Genomic DNA, 19,948 nt, shown 5'->3' on the forward strand with positions numbered 1-19,948 from the left:
CGTAGATGCAGCAGCATACTGTACAAATCACTTTTTCTTTCCGTCAGCATACCCACGCAAAAGCATATATGATGTTCGGCAAGCCGTTCTTTTTTGTCAGTTATGATATGTGCACAGATTCATACTTCGGTATTTGGTACATTTCAGTCTCTCATTGTGGAGACGCTGTTGTTCATGCTCAGTAATACCCGAACCAACGCCAATCCGATTGAAACTACCTAGGACTGTCGAAGACAAACGCCGTCAACAACGCCTTTTCATTATGTTATGTTTTTAAGTACACGCAGATATGGTCATTGATTTAGCAAGACAATTGTGGAACCAGAAAGAACTAGCAAGAACAAATGAATTGAGTAAATCAAACTCCCAGGAACGAAGCACGATTTTTGACTTGATGCCAGTGGAGAAGGCATCATGAGATGATCCCCCGCTCTTCGCTGTACCTATTTCCATATCTTCTTTTTAGTCCAAACGTCTAATGCCCGCTCTGCCCCCTACTTTGCCGGGGTAGTAGTGACTTGTGTCAGCTCAGTATCACTAGCCTCGCCCTGATTTACAGCAGACCTTCTCTTTAAGAAAAAACAAATCTTCCTGCTGGGTTGCCCATCCCTCGCACGTTTGGTGGCGTTGAAGCAGTACTCTGGATGGCAGAGGTTCAGAAGCAAGACGGATGCAACAATGACTGCGCCTTCTAGACCAACAAAGTACTTCTGGGTGGTAGCTAGCTTGCCTCTCCAACCTTGACTCAGCTCGGCAACGCGAAACACGCATCTTATGAATATGCAAAGGGTGGATAAGGCCAAAGCGATGACGAAAGCCTTGAATGGCGTTGATATTTGGGGCCTTCCCTCGCCCTCACGCTGAGTAGTCTGCGGAAGCTGTTTACGATTGCGGAATGTGCGCCAGGCAAAGTCGGTAGCTATCAGGATAAATACGAACATTGTTGCAACCTGGAAAGCTAGACCAGCAATCATGACGTTGTCGCCCTTCTTGGTACTCTCACTGTGGTGTATAGCAACACTGGCCACGCCTCCTCCAACAGCCTGGAGCACGAGAGAGATGATGTCGCAGGGGATGAAAATCTTTGGATAAGAGAATGGTTTGATGCGCGAATACTTGGGACCGACAGAGGTGACAATGCGCGAGAGGCAGAGATAGATGCCTGCAGCAAGGAAGGCGGGAGCGATGGTCAGGCAGATGATTTGGATGAGGAAAGGGGTCTGGGTGTTGTCAGTCATCAGTGTCTTAGTGAGGGGCTCGGATAAGATAGTCGGTCGTCTATGGCCAATACATACCTCTGCATACATGTCTTGCTGTGCCAGTATGCGTCCTGCGTAGCCAGCAACCTCGAGCGCGCAACCAATGGCCATGGCGAGACTGAAGCCAAGCCATTTTGCATCTGCGGTGCCTTGAACGACGAAAGTGATGAAGGATATACTGAAGAGCACCAGGAAAGCTGAGTTGATGATGAGCGAGGGCTCGTACATCCAGAAAGCCTTACATATTGGGCAGTTTTCGGAAGGATGGTAGCAGAGAGTACCGTCATATCCTATCCTAGGCATGGTGGGCAGTGTTGCTGATTCGCAGTCGTCCTGTGAGAAGGAGTAAGGTCAAGGCAGAGGGATTTGTAGGCTTTGTGTATCGAATGCTATTCATATTAGGAAGGCAGGAAAGTGACTAGAGGTGACCCAAACCATGGATTGTTGAGTCCCTGTTGAGCTGGAGGGTGCAATGCGAGGGAAACTTAGGGCGGGGTTTGGAATGAGCCGGAAGCTCATACGAATTGAAGTAAAACGAACTGTATTGTTGTTCAGTTGGAGATGTAAACAGGCACTGCAAGATGAGGTACTTGAGATACTTGAAGAGACGCGAGGAGAAGTATCCTCGCGGTGAAAACAGACATATGAGCGAGAGATTACTTGGCATTGAGAGGATGAAAGAGAGGGGTGAAGCAATCACATGAGGTGCGTTACTCTGGTACTTTGACCCTAAGGTGCTTATCTCCTGTGAAGTGATCAGGAATGCTATGATTTGATTTGCTGGTGCACATGTGCCTTGGGTGTGGAGCATCACTATATTTACCTCATCCATTTGGCTTAGCATGGTGTCTTGCAGCCACGCACATCTGGAGTTAGGACACTTACGCGCTTGTTGTTGAGAGAATGGCGTAGTAGCTTGTGCACATGGCTGTGCAATAATCTCCACAGTTATACAGATGAGTGGAAACGACAGGAGTTAATTCACGTTTACACCAGTGCTTGGATTAGATATCAGCAGACAGCCCAGCAGCATAGGCGCAGGTGCTTGTGAGCTTCCTCGTATTCTGATATCGCGGCCAAGGATGGTATGTAATGGTGCCTACAAAGTAACAAGGGTGTCTGTACATTACTCGCCCGCTGATTATTTACGTTGGTGTTCGCCGGTGGCCTCAGATAGAAGCTAGGATACATTGATGTGTGGGTGAAAGCATTGGCTGGATGCGAGGCTGCTTGTTGGCTGAGTATGAAGTTAGGCGTGAACTGTGTTTATGACGTAGGCGGGCGGCCGGTAATCGATACGCAAGGCTTATCCCCGTGCATAACGCCCGCCCGAGCCGCCAAGTGCTGGCTACCCACGGACAAAGGTTTCTGCCGTAAGTCGTGTATGTGGCTAAGAAGTGTGCCTGGAGAGCTTTGTGCAATATACGAGTAAGGGGGGATAACCATGCTTTTGGAATGTACCTGTGGGGTCCCCAGCCGCCAGCAATGCAGGTACAAGCGGGATGCCGGACGAGGCAGAGCCGATCATCATGCACATGACAGTCAGCAGTGACATGCCAGTTCCCGGACGAGGGAACCACGTCTGTACTGGAGAATCGACTCTTTTTAGAGGCGAGTCAGGGTTTGATGCGCTCGATCAAGTAGGTACACACAGGACATAGACCAAGACACATAGCTCGGGGGCCGTGGGCATCCTTCAGGCCGCAACTTGGGTGGCTGGTCCCAGCTCCGACAGCGGACAGGGCGACTATTCGGTCGCCATGTGTCAAGATGAAGGTGAGTGCGTTGAGTGAGTGGGCGCGGACCTCGCGGCAGGTTGGACAGCTGAGCGTGTCGAGAGGAGCAGGCATAGGATGAGGCGGTAAAGGGTTCGACATGTACTAGTACATGGACATGTAGTAGGTGGTAGTAGAGGGCGAGGAGCATGGGGGGCTGTCATTTGCTGGATGGGCCCAGGAGCAATTACCAATCCACTGCGGGCTCTAGCGCCACCAGCACGGTCGTTGCGAGATGGTATGCAAGCCGACGTCGACATGGCCCGCCGGTGCGTGGCCTAGTCGTCTTCACCATCCTCGAATCCGCTCCGTGTTTCTGCCCTCTCGACATTGCCCATCTTGCGCCTGCTAGCCCAGCAGCCCATCGTCGACGCTAGTACTGTCCCTGCTTTGGCGAGCTCCAAGGCCACACCACAGCGCCCAAAGTGCCTCAACTGGCCTTGCTTGGCGCCCGCCAACCCCAATACCACGTCTTCGGCATTGACGCCTCCATCGCCGCTGTCACTCGTCCCGACTACCCAGGAGCTTATCCCGCGTCCTTCCACTCTCTTGGACGTTGGCCTTGTCCCACGCCCCCTGCTAGCACCACTATCCTGTCAGTCGCCATGCCATCGGAAATAATAGAGGGGCTCTCCGCTGACTAGCCACCAGTACTGTCCCTCACACAAACCACCCCTCGAAAAAGGTGCGTCAACAGCTCCCCACACGCCAACACTGTGTTTTGCCACGATTCCCAGTCAAGAGACGCTGCTGCGATCATCTGCGCATACGCTGGGACAGTCATCTCCGATCGAGTGCTAACCGGGGCACGCCAGACACGACCGAGGGTAGTTTTGGACGTAGCTGGACTTTTTCTTAGGCACGACACGACACGACGCCCGCCACACCGTCTCGGTGATTGGGCATACAAGCAAGGATCGCCAGCATGGCAGCGGCGACTGCGGGTAAGTACTGGCTGTAAAGCGTCATGGGCTACCCACCAAGCTCTCTGCCCATTTCCCTGTCGCACCACACCACCTGTGCTTGTATCTTTTGAACAGCTGTACCTTTTGTTCGTTCGCATATCTGACACTGCTTGTTCGCTCCGTAGGCTACGATTGGAACCGCTCATCGCCGCTGCGCTCCTCGCCCGATACCTCGTCTTCCATGTACCCCGACCGGCCCATTCGCCCTCTACCCAGCCGCTCTCTCCGCGCCCGCTTGTCGCCTGAGCAGGCCGAGACAATCGTGTACCCGCACAATCCACCTCCCACCGGTCCGCTCTTCAACTTCCCATACATGGCGGATGAGCGAGTGCGTCCTCACAGGACTGGGACCAATGACCACCACGCCTGTCACTGTGGACACACTCACTCTGAGGTGGAGAGTGACGATGAAGAGGACGACCGCAGTGGACCCATGCCTGTATCTCCAAGCTACCAGTACAGTAGACATGCCTCTGGAAAGCCTGCAGCCGGTATCGCGAGTACCCATCGCAAGCCAGGTTCGCCAACGTCTTCAGTGGACGGTTATGAATCGTTTGAGAACACCAACAACAAGAAAAAGCGCAAGATTCCGAACATGGGTAGCAATGGGGCACACCACCCGAGTCTCTCGGCAGACCTGGCTGTCACAGCCGTAGCACACGTTCAAGATGCAGGGCCAGCCGACGATGGCGAGGGAGATGGCGCCGCGCGCTACTATGGCTCTGCGCCGTCTACACCACAGCATAACACGACTTCTGGAACAGGCATCTCGGGTGCAGGTAGAGGGCGTTTTGGACGTTCTGGCTCTGGTCGGTCAGAGAGACGTGTCTTGGCTACGTCCAGCACCCTCGCCAACGCCAAAGCCAACAGCAAACGTACGGTGCCACCTCGGGAATTCACTCTTCTTCCCTTTTTAAAAAGAGTCCGTGCGCTAACTATTTGTTTTCTAGGTCCTCCGGAGCAAAGCGGCATCATTTCAACCGCCATTGCAAACGCTGCAGCAACCCCACCACCCCACGGCAACGAGAACGTGAGCCTGTTACAACAGGAAGCCGCCAAAAATAGTGCAAACAAAACCCAATTCACCTTCACTTGTGGGTCTGACTCAGCAAATAAAATGGTCTGGCCAGGCCAGGAAAACGGCCAATACTCTCAACCTCCAAGTGCCTACCCAAGCACGGCCACACCCCAGTCTCACCCTCAAGCTGTTCGCGCCCGCCCTCCTGTCCGCTCCGACGCTCCAATGGTGTCTACACAGGGCACTCAGACGAGTCCGAACATGAATGAGTCAGGTACATACCCTCCCCCTCCGCAGCCCAATGGCACTGCACGTCGATCTACGGGTCCCCCGCCGCCACAGCAAGCTCCGCCACCACGAAAGCCTCGACGCAGCGCTTCGAAGATGTACGAGTATGCTGCCCGCAAACGTCGCATTCAGCAAGAGTACGCCAACTTCCACAACCCACCCAGTCAACCATGGATTTGCGAGTTCTGTGAATACGAAGACATTTTCGGTCATCCTCCCATGGCCCTTATTCGACAGTACGAAATCAAGGACAGGAAGGAACGTAAACGTCTGGCGGAGAAGCGTCGTCTGTTGGAGAAGGCTAGGATGAAGGGACGCAAGGGCAAGAAAGCAAGCAAGAAGGCGCAAAACAACGCCAACAATGCCCAGCACAACCAGAACCCTCCTCCAGGTGCTTACGACCGACGCGATGACGAAGGCTCCCTCGATCCACAGGACGAGTACTACGACGACGACTATGACGAACCTGTTGCGACTTGTCCCCATGGTTGTCCTCATCACTCGCACCCTGCCCATCCACCTGCACAAAAGGTGCCCGGATTGCCTCCCGGAGACCCCCGTGCAGGGGGGCCGCCTGTGACTAATGGCGCCTAACAAATGGACGAGATGGGGTGGGCCGTCTGTGTTCTTGCATTATGTCTTGCGTTTCTGTCTTTTCGCGTTGCCTTCATGGTTGGGGTTGTCGCAGCAGTGGGTCGAATATCAAAGCGTGGACTGAAGACAATCTTTGAGGTGAGGCGAGGCTGACCACACGCGGCCGGCCTTGCCAACTCCTATCGATTCCCACTTCAAGACCACCATCGCCCTTTACTCCGATGACCTCATCTTGACGGCACGTTGTCTTCCCTTTTGTGTTTTTTTCTAGCGTTCTAGCATTGTTTCTAGCATTTCCCCGGAGCCCCTGCACACTCAGTCGTTTCCGACTCTGCATCATACGATTACGACCGATTCCCCCAAATCCCCCATTCGGAACCCCTACATACGATATATGACATGTCATAACACCATATATCATACCACAACATACCATTACAACCCCACTCTAAAACAAACACACCCATACACAAAAACTGGAGCCTCGAGATGGGAGAAGACGGACTGTACGATAGCTTTGGCTAGTCTCGTAGGCATTGTAGAAAGAAAGGAAGCATTGGAGTAGTATGCGTGGCCCCTTTTTGAAGCTTCGGCTGAAGTCTTCGGCTACTTGCATATTTTCTTGCTCTCGGCCGCTTGATGGAATTGGCGTGCTATATTGAACTTGCACCGGGCTATAATAGCATCATTGGCATACATGTGTATGCAGCATGTATTCAGAGAGCAGTCAGTAGATAGAAATAAGATCCTGAAAACCACTCATGCGTCTAGTTGTCCTTGCATTAATGAAAGCTTTCATGTTAAGCTGATATGCGATACTTTTGTATTCTGCTCCTCTTCCCAGAATAAAGGCCCCTCGAAAAGAAGAAAACGGATATGGACATGTACGCAATGAAGGAAGGAAAAGAAAGGTCTTATTCGTTACATCTTCTACATCGTCATCGTCATCGATGATACCATGCTATCTATCATACCGCCTCCCCTCCGCTCTTACATCCTCTCCACAGGACTCAGACCCAGAATCCTCATACCATTGTACAAGACCTGCCTGGCCGCAACATACAGCGCCAACCTAGCAATCAGCACGTTCCTCTCGGAGCCCACAACCTGCAGGTGATCGTAGCTGCTACTCAGCGCATGCGCCATCTTGAACAAGTAGGTAAGCACCGTCGTGGGCTCCTGTGTCTTGAGCGTGTTGAGGAAGGTATCGGGCCAGCTGGCTAGCTGGCGGACGAGCTCGACGGCCTTGTCTTCCTGGAGCAGACTCAGGTCGGCTGCGGTAGCGAGGTCGAGTTCTGCAAGTGAAGGGTCTGATTCGACTGCTTTGCGGTAGATGGAGCAGAGGCGGGCGTGGGCGTATTGCAGGTAGGGGCCTGTGTCGCCTTCAAACGAGGTCATGCGGTCCATGTCGAAGGTGTAGTTGTTGATGCGCTTGCCCTTCATGTCTTGGACCATGACGGCCGAGATGCCGAGAGTGTCGGCAGTTTGTTCGGGGTCCTTGACTTGGGCGTATTTGGTCTCGTTGGTGCGCATGACTTCGTGCATCTTTTCGCCGACATCGCGGAGGATGTCGTCGAGGAATTTGGCAGTACCTTTTCGCGTCGACATGCCTATAGTGACTCTGTTAGTATGGGAATTGTAGTTGAAGCAAAAGGGTTAGGACTAACCCAAAACCATGCCGAAGTTGATGTGTTGACACCTGTCAGAGATGTCTTTCCTGCCCATAAGCTCCTCAATCTTGAACAACTGGGCCAAGTGGAGGTCTTGTTGCGATGCAACAACATAGATCATTTTGCTGTGACAAAGATTAGCATTTTTTTCCTTTTGCTCGTGGAAATAAGTCGTGGCACATACTCGAAGTGATACTTCTCGTCACGCTCAATGGCCGCGCCAATGTCTCGGGTCAGGTACAGTGATGTGCCATCCTTCTTCTTGACGACTGCCTTGCCCAACTTCTTGGAATGCGGTGTGAGGTCTACAATGACTGCACCTTCTGAGTCCTCGCAGACTTTCTTCTCCCACATGGTCTTGGCAGCAAGCTCCATGCTCTCATCCTTGACTTGTGACTCTCCACTGTAGTCGTCGTAATGAATGTTCAACCGGGCATATGTCTGCTTGTACTTCTCAATGGAGAGGTCCTGCGCAGGTCAGCATATAGTACGATATCTTTTGTAGTAAGACTGCTCACCCTGAAGCGTTTCCAGATGCCGAGAGCCTTGGGCTCGCCATCTACCATGCCCTTGAAGTATTTCCTAGCCTGCTCGTCGATACCCTCCTCCTCAATCTTCTTGATATGCTTCTCTTGCTCCGATGCATCCTTGCCTTCCTCTTTGAGCTTTGCAACCTCAGCCTTAAGAGCCTTGACCTGCTCTGCCTCGTTGTGTTGTACATTGCTGACCTTGACGTAGATGTCGTACAGGTGACCAATAGGGTTCTTGACGAGCTCCTCTTCGTTTCCGTAAAGATCAAAGCCAATGGCCAAGACACCGTATTGCTTTCCCCAGTCTCCGAGGTAGTTCATGCGAACAACGTCCCATCCAGCACCCTCGTACAGGTTGGCAAGGAAACCACCAATGATTGTGCTTCGCAAGTGACCGGCGTGGAACGGCTTTGCAATGTTGGGCGAGCTGAACTCGACAATCATCTTCTTGGGGCCAGAAGAAGGGTCAGATGGGTCCTTGAGACCAAGGTTCTTGTTAAATCCGTAGCTCTCCTTGGACTTGAGAATCATGGGCAGAACAAGCGAAGTGAGGGTTTCGGGCTTGAAGAAGAAGCCAATCGATGTGTTGGTGACAATTGGCTTCTTGACCAGCGGCGACTCTGGGAAAGCGTCGGCCAGCTCCTGTGCAAATGCCTTCATATCCTTCTTCTTCTGGCGGAGCGCGGGGACGGCCAATTGCAGATCGCCATGTTCAGGCTTCGCTGTCCATGCCAATGTAGGGTATATTATTTTCTTGTCTACGCCCGAAACGGAGGAGAGCAACTCGGTGATGTGACTCCTGTATATATCGAAAGGGTTGAGGGCGGGATATGTGTTGGGCTCTTGCGGTACCTTCTCAAGGCCGAGCTTGGAAAGGGTGCTTGTGAGTTCATCCATGGTGTATACTGAGCGCGCCGACGCGTGAAGATTTCGTAAAGGCTCAAAAGAAGTCAAGCCGATCTGGGAATATTGTCGAAGCGACTGAAAGTTTACTACTGCTCCCGTGCGCTCGCAGTTGTATGCAATGGGTCTTGGATATGGCTTTGGTACAAATTGCCCACGCAGTTGTAGTTGGGATGAGAATGTGTGCAGGCTAGAGACGCGCGGGGGACCAAGCCTAGGGCTGACGTGTGGCAAGAATCTCTGAGTCAAAGGAGACGAGCAAGTCACCGACGGTCTCTTTAAATGAGTGGTAGAAAAATTCAAAAGTCTGGCGCGACAAATATTCGCAAGGCTTTGCTGCATCCCAAATGTGGGGTAGCTGCGATGCGTCAATGGCCCGCGACGGAGGCGCAAACAGAACGCGCTAGTACTAAAATTTTGGAGGGGCAAGAAAATATGACTAGCCTAGATCGAGCTTAGTGGAAAGAACCCCTCTCTCTTGTGGACAGTGTGAACAGTATGTCACGTGTCTCTTCTCATTGACGGTTACCAACTTTACCAGTCGAGCTCGCTGGTCGCGTGAACCCACTCGGGAACCATGAGGCCTACTAATCGACAAGGAAATCAAAACCCGAGGTCTGCTGCATTCGACGCCCTGCATGCAAGATGCCACAGCATTGCCATGAGGCTCGTATCAGCACGTCTCACGCAATCGGGCTCTTGTACCTCCAGATTCTGACATGCGCATAACGTACAGGATCATCATATGCTCGAACCAGCAGCCAATACATGTCGCCGCCAGCGATGGGGCACAGCATATGGGAGGCTGGCCGATTGTATACAGGCCGTGTCAGGTGCAGACGGGTGGGCGCAGTGTGACGATTCGGGGTTGCATCCGACGCCTCTTGCTATGTCATGTAGATTCGATCGAGCTTCTTTCCGAATCATGTTGTTTTCGCATCTCCTAGGCATCTGGGTCGTTCTCTCTACTCTTGGCAGGTCCGCGTACATTCGAGCATTCGTGGTGTATGTCAATGAGGCTATTGTGGTTCTAATCAACCCAATCGGGTTGCTCTTGAGATGAATACTCGAGAAACTGAATCCTTGGTGATTCGAAATGATGTTACCGCTGAACAGTAGTGCTCTCGTTCCGCTTCTAGTCTCGCGGAATCTGCTTGTATCCTCTTAATGCACAATAATGTGATCCCATCCTTGATACTATTCATCATGTCTGGTTTCTCGGTGATCTTTGCATAATCTCGCGTACATCTGACGTGGCTTCATATGTTGTTTTGCTGTTTTATGACCATGATTTATGCTTTGACTCATGTTCCCGTTTCTGCCCATAATGTGCGATATTGAAAGTGTTTTGCGAAACCTCGCATGTTTTCTATTAGCACACCCCAGAATCTATCCAAGAAAGATGTTTTTGGTCAAGCACATCCTCCCAAAAAGGGCATGTCACGTGCCTGCCAATGCAGTTCATGTGCTGCAGACTTTTTGTGCGTGTCGCCTACATAATTTTCCAATAGGCTTTTGCCGCTAGTTTGAAAATTGCATTTCATTTGATAATCAGAGTTTGAGAATTAGATGCTTGCATCCGCTATCAGTGATTGAGCCTGGTGAGTGCGTTGCATCCCAAGAGCAGTTGTCACCTAGGCAGGGCTCGAGATGGGCGAGTAAGTCTGATTTCTGAGCAGGAGCTTATGCCTAACACATAACAGTGATGGTTTCAATGTATTATTGGAAGTCTGAATAGCGACGTCGTTGGGGCGCGTATCACGTTCCTATTTAAGAAGGTTGTCGCCTGTGTTATTATGGCTTTCAACCCATTTGGGTATACGTACTGTGCTTGAGCAGTACTCAGTCATAGGCCTAGTTGCAATTTACTACTACAAAACCGAGCTTGACTCACACAAGTTTGTGTCGCTTTTCTCGTTGTTCAAAATATGGCGCTTCATGTAGCAGAGAGGTGACATGGGCAGGTTTGTGTAAACGACAGCAGACCTACTACAAGTCAGTCCCGACAAGACAGTGTCCTCCATATAATCAGAAGCCAAAGCTTCGCTGTCTAGATGTCTGATTGAAATCAGTATCGCGCTATCTATCCACGGTCGTGGGGCGCTTTGTCGTAGTACAGCGCGATCTTTTGCAAAACGTGATACCCAAACGCCTTCATAAGCCTCCCAATAGTCATACTCGTCCCCTGGTGTGTGTAGCATGCCTCACGATGCCTGTGGTTTGCCCCTATTTTAAAATTACGAATGCCGTCGAGATAATCTGTCAGAATGGCAACAAGGCTGATCAGTGTACGCGCTGAGAAGAACCGTAGGGTGATACATTCTGTAAGTACATGGTGGATTATGACAGTGCATCTAGCGCTCTAAATCACCAGAAGATGCCAGATTCGAATATACACTATCCATACCTGAGGTTCCTCGTTGCTTGACGAAGTGTTCCATAGACGTCACTGGGCACCAATGATTTCATGTGCTTCTAGAATCGACTGGTGTAACTGAACAGCTCGTTGGGACGATAGCTCGAGCTTTCCCACGTTTGAGAATTCCAGAGTTGTGATGAGCACGTTTCCTGTTTACAGGTCCTCCCGCTTTGTGTTTGCACATGATGAAAGCGCACGGCTAAACACGATACAAGGACGGCTGAAAACTTATGGCCGACCATCTTTGCCACTCTAGTGGTATGGAGATCGTCGTGGTGCCCTGGCTGATTTACAGGGTCTGGATTGCATTCGAAGGAGCAGCCGCTTGTGCGACGTGGTACAAACGATCAGTTTCTGCGCTCAACCACGTTCCCAGACACCTTCGCATGCCGAAATCATGATTCCATCTGTACTGGTACTGAATTCAGTCCGGATTCCATGGTCAAACAAATGCTTATGCATCTAGACAGCTCTGGCTAGGGTGAAGACCAGGATACTTGCTCCGATTCGAGACGAGAATGCTGGAATTTACGACTTGGGAAGGTTCCTCTTTGCAAGAGAGTGGAACTCTGCATGTTCATCGACTCGGAACGTCTACTCCATAAATATGAAAACCATGGAGGCGGATTGCATTGTACTGAGACCTTTCTTCCACTTACAATTTCTTGTAGGCACTCCACTAGTAGCTGTCATAGCCCAGGCCATGGTGAAGAGGAGTTGAAGCAAAACAGATGCAGGTGTCTCAAGAGGGCTGACAAGAGCGGAACCTGTCGGAACCTCGGCGTGGTTTGTATCCAGCGATCATACAAGAATTGAGTTCACTCGTCTGGTCCCGGTCATTGCGGTCCACTTTCATAAAAGCATCACCGCCCTTTCCCGCGTGGAACGAGTAGTACTTCTCCAAGGAAATGAGGGTAGTGCAGACCAGGGCTATCCTCGCCATCTGCGCCTACCCGCGAACATGGGTTCCTGTCGAGCAGGCCATATCCAGATTATTCGAAGGTGGCATGACGCATGTCTTCTAGATGGCCTCACCAATGAATCGTCATACCAGATCAAGTTTACAGAGTCTATCGAATGTAGTAAGCCAGGGTAGTGGTTGTAGGGAACCCCAATCAGAAGGTGCGCCGGTGATGATGAACTGTCAGGAAGTTGCACAAGCTAGCGAGATGTCGATTGACCAAAGAGACATGTCATTCACCAGCATTCATGGACAGTATTTCTCGAATTTATGCAAATCTGCTGCGCGTAACAACATGCACAAGGACTTAAAGACGAGGCTGAAAAATCGCATATGGGATTTATACCACGAGCCAAGTTTGTTCCGGCTGGGTTAAGAAGTCGAGTCAAAATGCCATATACTTAGCAGCTGCACGTAGCCGTTAGTCAAGCTAGGATCGGCTCGCGAACAGCGCCGTTGGTAGCTTGTGAGTTAGACGGCGGGATGACGAGTACGGGTCGCTGGAGCAGGCAAAGGCGGGTTGGCCGTGATTGGCAGTGACTCTTGCAAGTCGCCAGTGAGGCGCGGAGACTAAAGATGTTTGTGTACTTTTGATGCGAATGGGTTTCTTTTCGTGTCACTGCTGGCTACGCTGTCGGGAGGGTGGTGGGGGTGTGGTACGGTCTGTTCAATCCATGGCGACGGCTCGGTAATTTGTGGTCTCGCAGGCCATGCAACGGGCCCATGAAGCTGGGTTTGTGGTGGTACCCCAGATCGGCAACCGGGTAGGGTATCCACAGGGTGATGGCGGGCTAGGGGGTGTAGAAGTCGATGTTGGGATTGTGGCACTGGATGAGCGACATGTCGATGGTGGCTGCATTAGACGGACGCGCAGCTAGCACAGGGGCGATGAGGGTGGTGAAGGCAAGGGAAGCAGGCGGCAACACTTTCAGAATGAGGAAGAGGGCGGTCAGCCAAGAGAGGCAGCTGCAGGGGACTACAAGAGGCAAGAGCGATGGAGATGGTGGCTAGGCGTGTGGGTTGTATAAAATGGGCCAGAGTATTCATCGTCGCCAGCACGGTCAGTTAGTTGGCAACCCTCGACCTGAGGTGAGACACGGTCCCTCTCTGCGTCCTTCATCACCGACGGATGACGAGATTCCGGAGTGGCCATCCTCGACTTGCTTTGATTTGCATGCACTGGATATTGGGGTGTGATTGAGAAGGAGGGCCAAGGACAGGTATGCCGGAACACATCGGATCCTTGGGAGGTTGGGTCGTGGATAGATCGACGGCCAAGTGTGGAGAGGGTAGACATGGCTAATGAAGGCATCAGGGAAGCATAATACACAGATACGTAGGCGTTTATCGCCGTGGCACCGCGTATCGCCAGTCTTGTCGCAGGTGGGCGTCGTCAGGGAGTCAAGGCGTCAAGGCATCAAGGCATCAAGGCAGGATACGTACCACTCACCACTGGCCTCTCCCCACCGCCATAAGCAGCGCAGCGGCATTGTGTAACAGGCCCAGAGCAACAGACACACGCCAGCCAGGAAGGAAGGAAGGAACACTCGTCTTAGCGCGACACACCCCAAGGTGAGCAGTTCATTTCGCTTCGCTGCCCCGTTGCTGCCCGGTTCCTGCACCGTTCCTGCCTCGTTCCTGCCTCGTTCCTGCCGCCCCGACTCACAATCCCGGTCGCCCACATGGCTGCCCGGGTTTCTTGTGACGCATCACATTCGTCAATTTACCTGCAACGCCCTCTGCTGCATTTCCACCACATGTTCCGCCCCATCACATCTGCCACTGCTGTCCTCTTTCGACAGCTGTCACCCTTTGCGCATGGACGGGGGCTCCCTTTCTGGCCACAGGACGGAATCGCGGGCGACAGCCGCACGCCCCCGCCGCACTCTGCTCTCCACCAAACCAGTCCGCGCGTGGGGCCCCAACCAGGGCCTGTGTGTGAGCGAGTCCCTGCACCTATCCACTTCGGCCTATATTCTTCGTCATAATGCTATCGCAGCTCTTCTCTTGCTCTACACCACCGCTTCATGAGATTAAAGGGCCCTGGTATTGGACTCCCTCACGCTTGATGAGCATATTGTCGTCATGGCCGAGGGTCAACACTATGCCCTCCACCACTCGGCTTGGATGACCCGGCTGACTCGTGGCTTGTCTTCATTTCCTATATCTTTACTATCAACATCGCCTAGTACCACGTCCATGGCGTCACGCTCCATTGACATTCCTTGCCATTTCTTGCCAGTCATTTCCTGCTTCAAATTACCGATTCAATTTGCTCTTTCTGTCCTTCTTTTTCTCTGATCCTGGCCCCGGCCAACCCCCCAACACAATACCCTCTCTCCCACTACAGCAGAGCTAACGCCGACCTGACTCAATCCCTTTATGAATCTCTACTAAGCGAAACAGTTTCGACCTTCATCAGATGCCAAGGGGCTCACGACGAGGACGAGGTAGACACTACAATTCTAGCCGGGCCACCGCTTCCAGGAGAGTCACGTCTAACTCGCCTTCAACATCGCAGTCCCGAACCTCATCGGGCCATACCACTGCACACAACACGGACAGCCACCCGCCACTCAGACGGTCTGCCCGAATCGCCGAATTGCTCAACGGACAATCAGACCGTCAATTGGCCGACACTGCATCCTCAATGGCTGACGTTGCGAGACCAAGGGCGCTTGGGGGAAGGTCCCATCGCCCAGTTCATCACCCTGGAAGTGCGCGCACTTCTGGCAATTCAAGATCAGGTCGACTTTCCCTTTCACCCGACGAAATTCGGTACGCCATGGACATTGTAGTGCAACCGCCGCGCACCGCCCAAGTCGGACAAACCATACCTGGCTCCATCATTGTCCGATTACGAACCACTAATGCTGACGCCGATGACGCTATTGCAGACTCGACCAACCTTGTCGCAGTCGCCGCTCTGGTTCCTGCTTCCAGTTCGGCAGACTCACCCGATCCCAGCGCTCTCAATACACTGCTCTCCGGCCGAATCTTCGACACTGTCCACCCTTTTAGCGACGATGAGGCCGACGGCTTCATTGCTTCAATGGACATGGCCGATCCAAACGGCGTGGGCTACATGCGCTTCCCTGAACTTATCATCCGTCAAGCGGGTACATACCGCATACGTATCACCCTGATCCGCATCCGGAATTCCGCATTAGATCCACCAGTCACATCAGCCGGTAACGGCTTGGCGGTACATGCGGTCGATAGCAACCCTATTGTTGTCAGCGGCGGAGGATCAGCCACAAGTACGGCTTCACGCAACGGTAAGTACATGGTAACTACCTATTGATTTTCTTCAGCTTCCTGATATTCTCTCTCCACAATTTACAGGGGGTGACGACATTGATGATGGTGGTTGGCTCGAAGTCCTACGCTCGATTCAGGATAGGCGCCGGTCACGGTAACGCCATTACTTTCGGTTTTACATGTTCTTTGTTGCATTTTTTAGTCACATGATATAAATTTTTGTTTGAGAAGACACATTTCCATTCCGACCGCTCTGTCGGTTCAGTTCATTTTTTTCACTTCTCTTCATGTGGAAATACCACACGCTTTTTGATGATTATAGGGGTTGTGTTGTACTGAGGTTGCCACTTGGTCGCACCTAAGTTGCACGGGATCTGCACATCCGACGCAACGCTTGTATCACGGTGCTTGCTCGGCTTGCATGCATGGATTGCATTACATGTCGTTTTGTGTTGTTCATGTTTGTTATTCGTGTGTCAAGAACATGAACGCATCAATAAATTTTCCATGCCCAATAAACCTGATTCAAATAGTAGTAGACTAGTGTTAATGAAATGCATAGTCGAAACAAGAAAGAAAAGGTGCACAACTTGTTTCCCAGTAAAGAAGCATGAATTCATAGCAGATCGAAAATCGAAAATCCAGAGAAAAAAAACAATACCAACTATCTACACCTTCAATCGTCACCAAAAAAACCACTAAGACCCCTACACTCCCCCATGTCCAGCACACATCCGCCTTCAGCCTCTCCTTCACCTTCTCCCCTTTGCACTCTCCCCACACCATCGCTCATCCATCATGTGAAAACCTAAAGCACTACCCACAGCGTCAGCAAAAAATCTACGCAAACTCAAGCTCAGCATTCGGGCTTCCAATACCAATCGAATCACCCGCCGTCGCCGCACCCGCTGCATTCGCAACCTTGCACTCCCTCCATGCAACATGCAACTGATGCGTAAACGCGACGGTCGCATCGTCATTACTCATTTCACCCGCGGCATTCGCATTCTTACTCGTAAGCGCAATACGGTTATTAACATTCAGTATCCCATTTGCGCCGCACGGGCTCCAAATCGTCGCCGTCGTCTCCACGCTATCTTGTTTGGTGTAGACGAGGCCGTTGGCGAAGGCACCGCCGCCCGAGACGGACATGCGCGTTGTTTGCGTTTTGCCGGCGTCCTCGCTGAAGTAGTAGGTCGTGATGAAGGTGCCGTTTACGCCGTCGTCGAGGCGCGCCCACCCGTGGTAGGTGGCGTCGACCACGGCGTATTGGAATCCGCCTGGGTAGCGGAGGTTTAGGTGGATTTGGCAGTTTTTGGAGCGGTCCGAGGGGACGGTGCCCGGGCCGATGTAGGCTTGGAATTTGTCGAAGCCGTAGGTTATGACCTTTTTTGGGAGAGAAGAAGGGGGTTGTGTTAGTTTTTTTTGGAGGTTGGGTTGGGGAAGGATGGGGGGGATAGAAAGGTGCAGTATGGTGAGATGGAACAGAATACGTGTTAAAAGCTTACAGTCTTGTCGGCCGACTTGCTCGTAGAGACGGAGCCCTGGGGACATCCATTGCCAGAGTAGGTAGTATCCGAGATGGTAATATCATTGGGGTTGGGTCCATCAGCCCGCTTCACTGGCGTCGCAGTGGCGAGCAGAGGAAGGAGGAAAGCAGCGATTTTGGAGTGCATGGTTGCAAAAAGAAGTTTATACAAGTGAATGGGGGTGGTGAGCTGTAGGGCTTGGAAGTGTTTCGAGAAGAAGTGAAGGACTGGATTGGAATCTGATCTTGCAATGATTCTCAACACAAATAAGGGAAAACTACCTCCTCTTTATACTCTCTCCTCTCTCTCTCCGTCTCTGCATCAAATGATACACCAGTATATATTATCCCGCGGCTTCAGATTCCCACCCTGCTTGTTGTCAGGCACCCTATCCCTTCTCTCTCTCCCGCTTCCCGCCTTTCGACATCACGAGCTGTCAGTCAATATGGATGACTAGAGGTCAAGTGTCGGTTTCTGGGGCGGGGCCCGGGTTCAGTTTCCAATTTTAGGTTCAATTCAAGTGGCATCTGTATTAAGTACTAACCATGTCTTAATCCTCTGCCAAGGTTTAACAAGATGTCTTTTAGATTGAGTGCTCGATGTCGCTGGTAGTCGTGACTGGAGTGGGTATTATATCCACATACGAGCTTCATGACTAAGAGTAACGTAGCTGGAGTTGCAAAAATCAGACATTGACATCGATTTACATCATGATTGGCAGTGCTTTTTTCTTCTTCTTCTTTTTTAGTAGCAGTGCAAATGAGACTGGTAATTGTGTGGATGAGGTACATCTGGTGGGGAAATCTGCAGCAGGACCATTGTCTGGTAGGTGGCGTCCTGCAGCGAGACCCTGGAAAAAAACGCGGGAGTGAAGCATTATAGTAAAGATACGAAAAGCTTCAATCGCAGGTAGATTGATTACATGTCTCCAGCGAGGCTCTGGACCTGCATCATAGTGCTGTCCCGCTTTCTACAGCGCTTAAGAATAAACCTCGGCCGTGTCACGGTAATATACACGGTTGGCAAGGGTAGGGGAGTACCGAAAAAAAGATTCAGGTCTAGGTCAGGTGATGTGTCCGGGTGCGGTTGTAAAGGTATCGAACCAGGCGGGAAGCGGACAATAGAAACAAATGCTGCAGGGCTTGGCTGCACGGCCTACTACAAAAAGGAAAACACCTGTCCCGTACTCCGAGTGGTACTGGAATATTTGTGCTTACAGAACACGGTCTCGAATAGCGCGCGGTAATATCGAGGCAATATGGAACGTCTCGCTTAATTGGGTAAATACCGCCATCTTACCAAAACCCCATGGTTCGACATCTTGTCTCCCCCGATTCAATCTGTGAGGTTTAACCGGGATGTCTGGCGTCAACCGTTTGTGCTTATTTTTTTGTCCCCACCACCCTTGCACATTGTTTCCCCACTTAAACTTCCCATATTCAATCTGTTGTCTGGAGAAAACTCCCTGGTCAACGACTTTTCGGTCCCCTTTCCAATTTCCCCCGCAATATGAAGCTACATTAATCGAACCATTGTTTGCGATTCGTTCTCGACTCAGCCCTCAGCTTCTCGGCCATGGTTGTTCGTCTCCGGGTAATTCGAGATACGAAGTCTATACAGTTTCACGTTGCAACCGCGCTATACGACCGGATGATCTTGAGTAAGAGATATAACGTAACAGTCGGTCAACGGATGATACTTTGTGCGGTTGGAGCAAATATGGAGCGAATTTTGGCGCAGCTGAACCAGAATTCAGATATTAAAGGCGATTTCCTGCCATGGCCGATGTGGCCGAGGCAATGGCAAAAGCATAGGTGTTATACGCAGTGGAGTCTAGAAGTAGCTCAAAGTACCAGGTGAGCGCCAAGGCAATATACTCATTTGTAGAAACCCGAACGATTCCTGTATGCGCATATGGAGACTCGTTGTCAAGAATATCAACAACGGCTGGCAATGAGACTGAGAATACACCGTGGCCTGTTGCACCGCAAACACCATGGCGCTCCAAAGCAACCATACTTGGAAGCGAGCGAGATCCCAAGTATGGACATATCGTCAGCCATTGCAAAAAACACATCAGAAGACACCCAGCCACACACTAGCGGAGAAGTGGGTGGAAAGGTATATATGCTTTCCCCTCCATCCATAGCTGAGCATTACTAGAATCGCATACGTAGCCTCATGGCGCTCAGCCAGAAGGTTTCTACGGGTACAACGGCACGTCGCAAGCAAGTGTGAGCTATAAAAAGATCCCAAGAGCGAAATAGAGCTTGCGCCGCTCCCCTCACGTTACGGGTAGTACTAGTACGGGCGAGTGCCTTCGAACAGACGTGTACCGAATAGTGCGCGAAAAAGATGACAGACCCAGTCACCTGGCGCGTACTGGCCATGCTCCGCGCGATGGTCGTATGGGCGGACTGATGTTGGGGTCGATAGGAAGATATCAATGACACTATGCTGACAACAACGGCGTCGACGACGGCGCCAAGGGTACCGGAGGTGGAGTTTAGTCGCTAAAGGTCCAGCGTACACACGACCGAACTCTGATCTTCTTCGGCTGGCTTGGTGATGTAGATGTAAAGTAGAACAGCGCTTGAAGACCACACAGGTAGCCACATAGGTAAAGCCGCGAATACCACAACGCGCGCCGCCCCCCTTTGCAAGCCAAGTGGTACTCCAAAAAAGTCTCCTAGTGGAGAGAGAGGCCGTCCATGCGTCATCTGAGCGCTCTCCACACGTGGAATCGCGATCTGGGACGGGAGAGATGCAGGGGGCC

At 51.6% G+C, this 19,948-nt stretch overlaps 5 protein-coding genes across 5 annotated transcripts; 2 read left to right on the plus strand and 3 right to left on the minus strand.

Annotated features, from left to right (window-relative positions):
• Positions 1 to 494: 494 nt before the first annotated feature.
• On the minus strand, positions 495 to 1,562 carry COCCADRAFT_38165 (uncharacterized protein; the record flags this gene model as incomplete). The annotated part of the gene is made up of 2 exons (XM_007715703.1): positions 495 to 1,220; positions 1,296 to 1,562. The coding sequence occupies 2 exons, from the start codon at positions 1,560 to 1,562 to the stop codon at positions 495 to 497; spliced, it is 993 nt and encodes a 330-aa protein (XP_007713893.1).
• A 2,397-nt stretch (positions 1,563 to 3,959) lies between these two features.
• On the plus strand, positions 3,960 to 5,899 carry COCCADRAFT_38166 (uncharacterized protein; the record flags this gene model as incomplete). Its single annotated transcript, XM_007715704.1, has 3 exons — positions 3,960 to 3,978; positions 4,125 to 4,874; positions 4,950 to 5,899. The coding sequence occupies 3 exons, from the start codon at positions 3,960 to 3,962 to the stop codon at positions 5,897 to 5,899; spliced, it is 1,719 nt and encodes a 572-aa protein (XP_007713894.1).
• Positions 5,900 to 6,889: 990 nt separating this feature from the next.
• On the minus strand, positions 6,890 to 8,996 carry COCCADRAFT_27552 (uncharacterized protein; the record flags this gene model as incomplete). The annotated part of the gene is made up of 4 exons (XM_007715689.1): positions 6,890 to 7,509; positions 7,567 to 7,694; positions 7,754 to 8,037; positions 8,088 to 8,996. The coding sequence occupies 4 exons, from the start codon at positions 8,994 to 8,996 to the stop codon at positions 6,890 to 6,892; spliced, it is 1,941 nt and encodes a 646-aa protein (XP_007713879.1).
• Positions 8,997 to 14,804: 5,808 nt separating this feature from the next.
• Positions 14,805 to 15,801, plus strand: COCCADRAFT_38168 (uncharacterized protein; the record flags this gene model as incomplete). The annotated part of the gene is made up of 2 exons (XM_007715705.1): positions 14,805 to 15,660; positions 15,728 to 15,801. 2 exons carry the CDS (start codon positions 14,805 to 14,807, stop codon positions 15,799 to 15,801), a joined length of 930 nt encoding a protein of 309 aa, XP_007713895.1.
• A 682-nt stretch (positions 15,802 to 16,483) lies between these two features.
• Positions 16,484 to 17,319, minus strand: COCCADRAFT_100357 (uncharacterized protein; the record flags this gene model as incomplete). The annotated part of the gene is made up of 2 exons (XM_007715706.1): positions 16,484 to 17,029; positions 17,152 to 17,319. 2 exons carry the CDS (start codon positions 17,317 to 17,319, stop codon positions 16,484 to 16,486), a joined length of 714 nt encoding a protein of 237 aa, XP_007713896.1.
• Between the last annotated feature and the right edge of the window lie 2,629 nt (positions 17,320 to 19,948).

The sequence above is a fragment of the Bipolaris zeicola genome (genome assembly GCF_000523435.1).
Source record: "Bipolaris zeicola 26-R-13 unplaced genomic scaffold scaffold_113, whole genome shotgun sequence".
Taxonomy (NCBI): domain Eukaryota; kingdom Fungi; phylum Ascomycota; class Dothideomycetes; order Pleosporales; family Pleosporaceae; genus Bipolaris; species Bipolaris zeicola.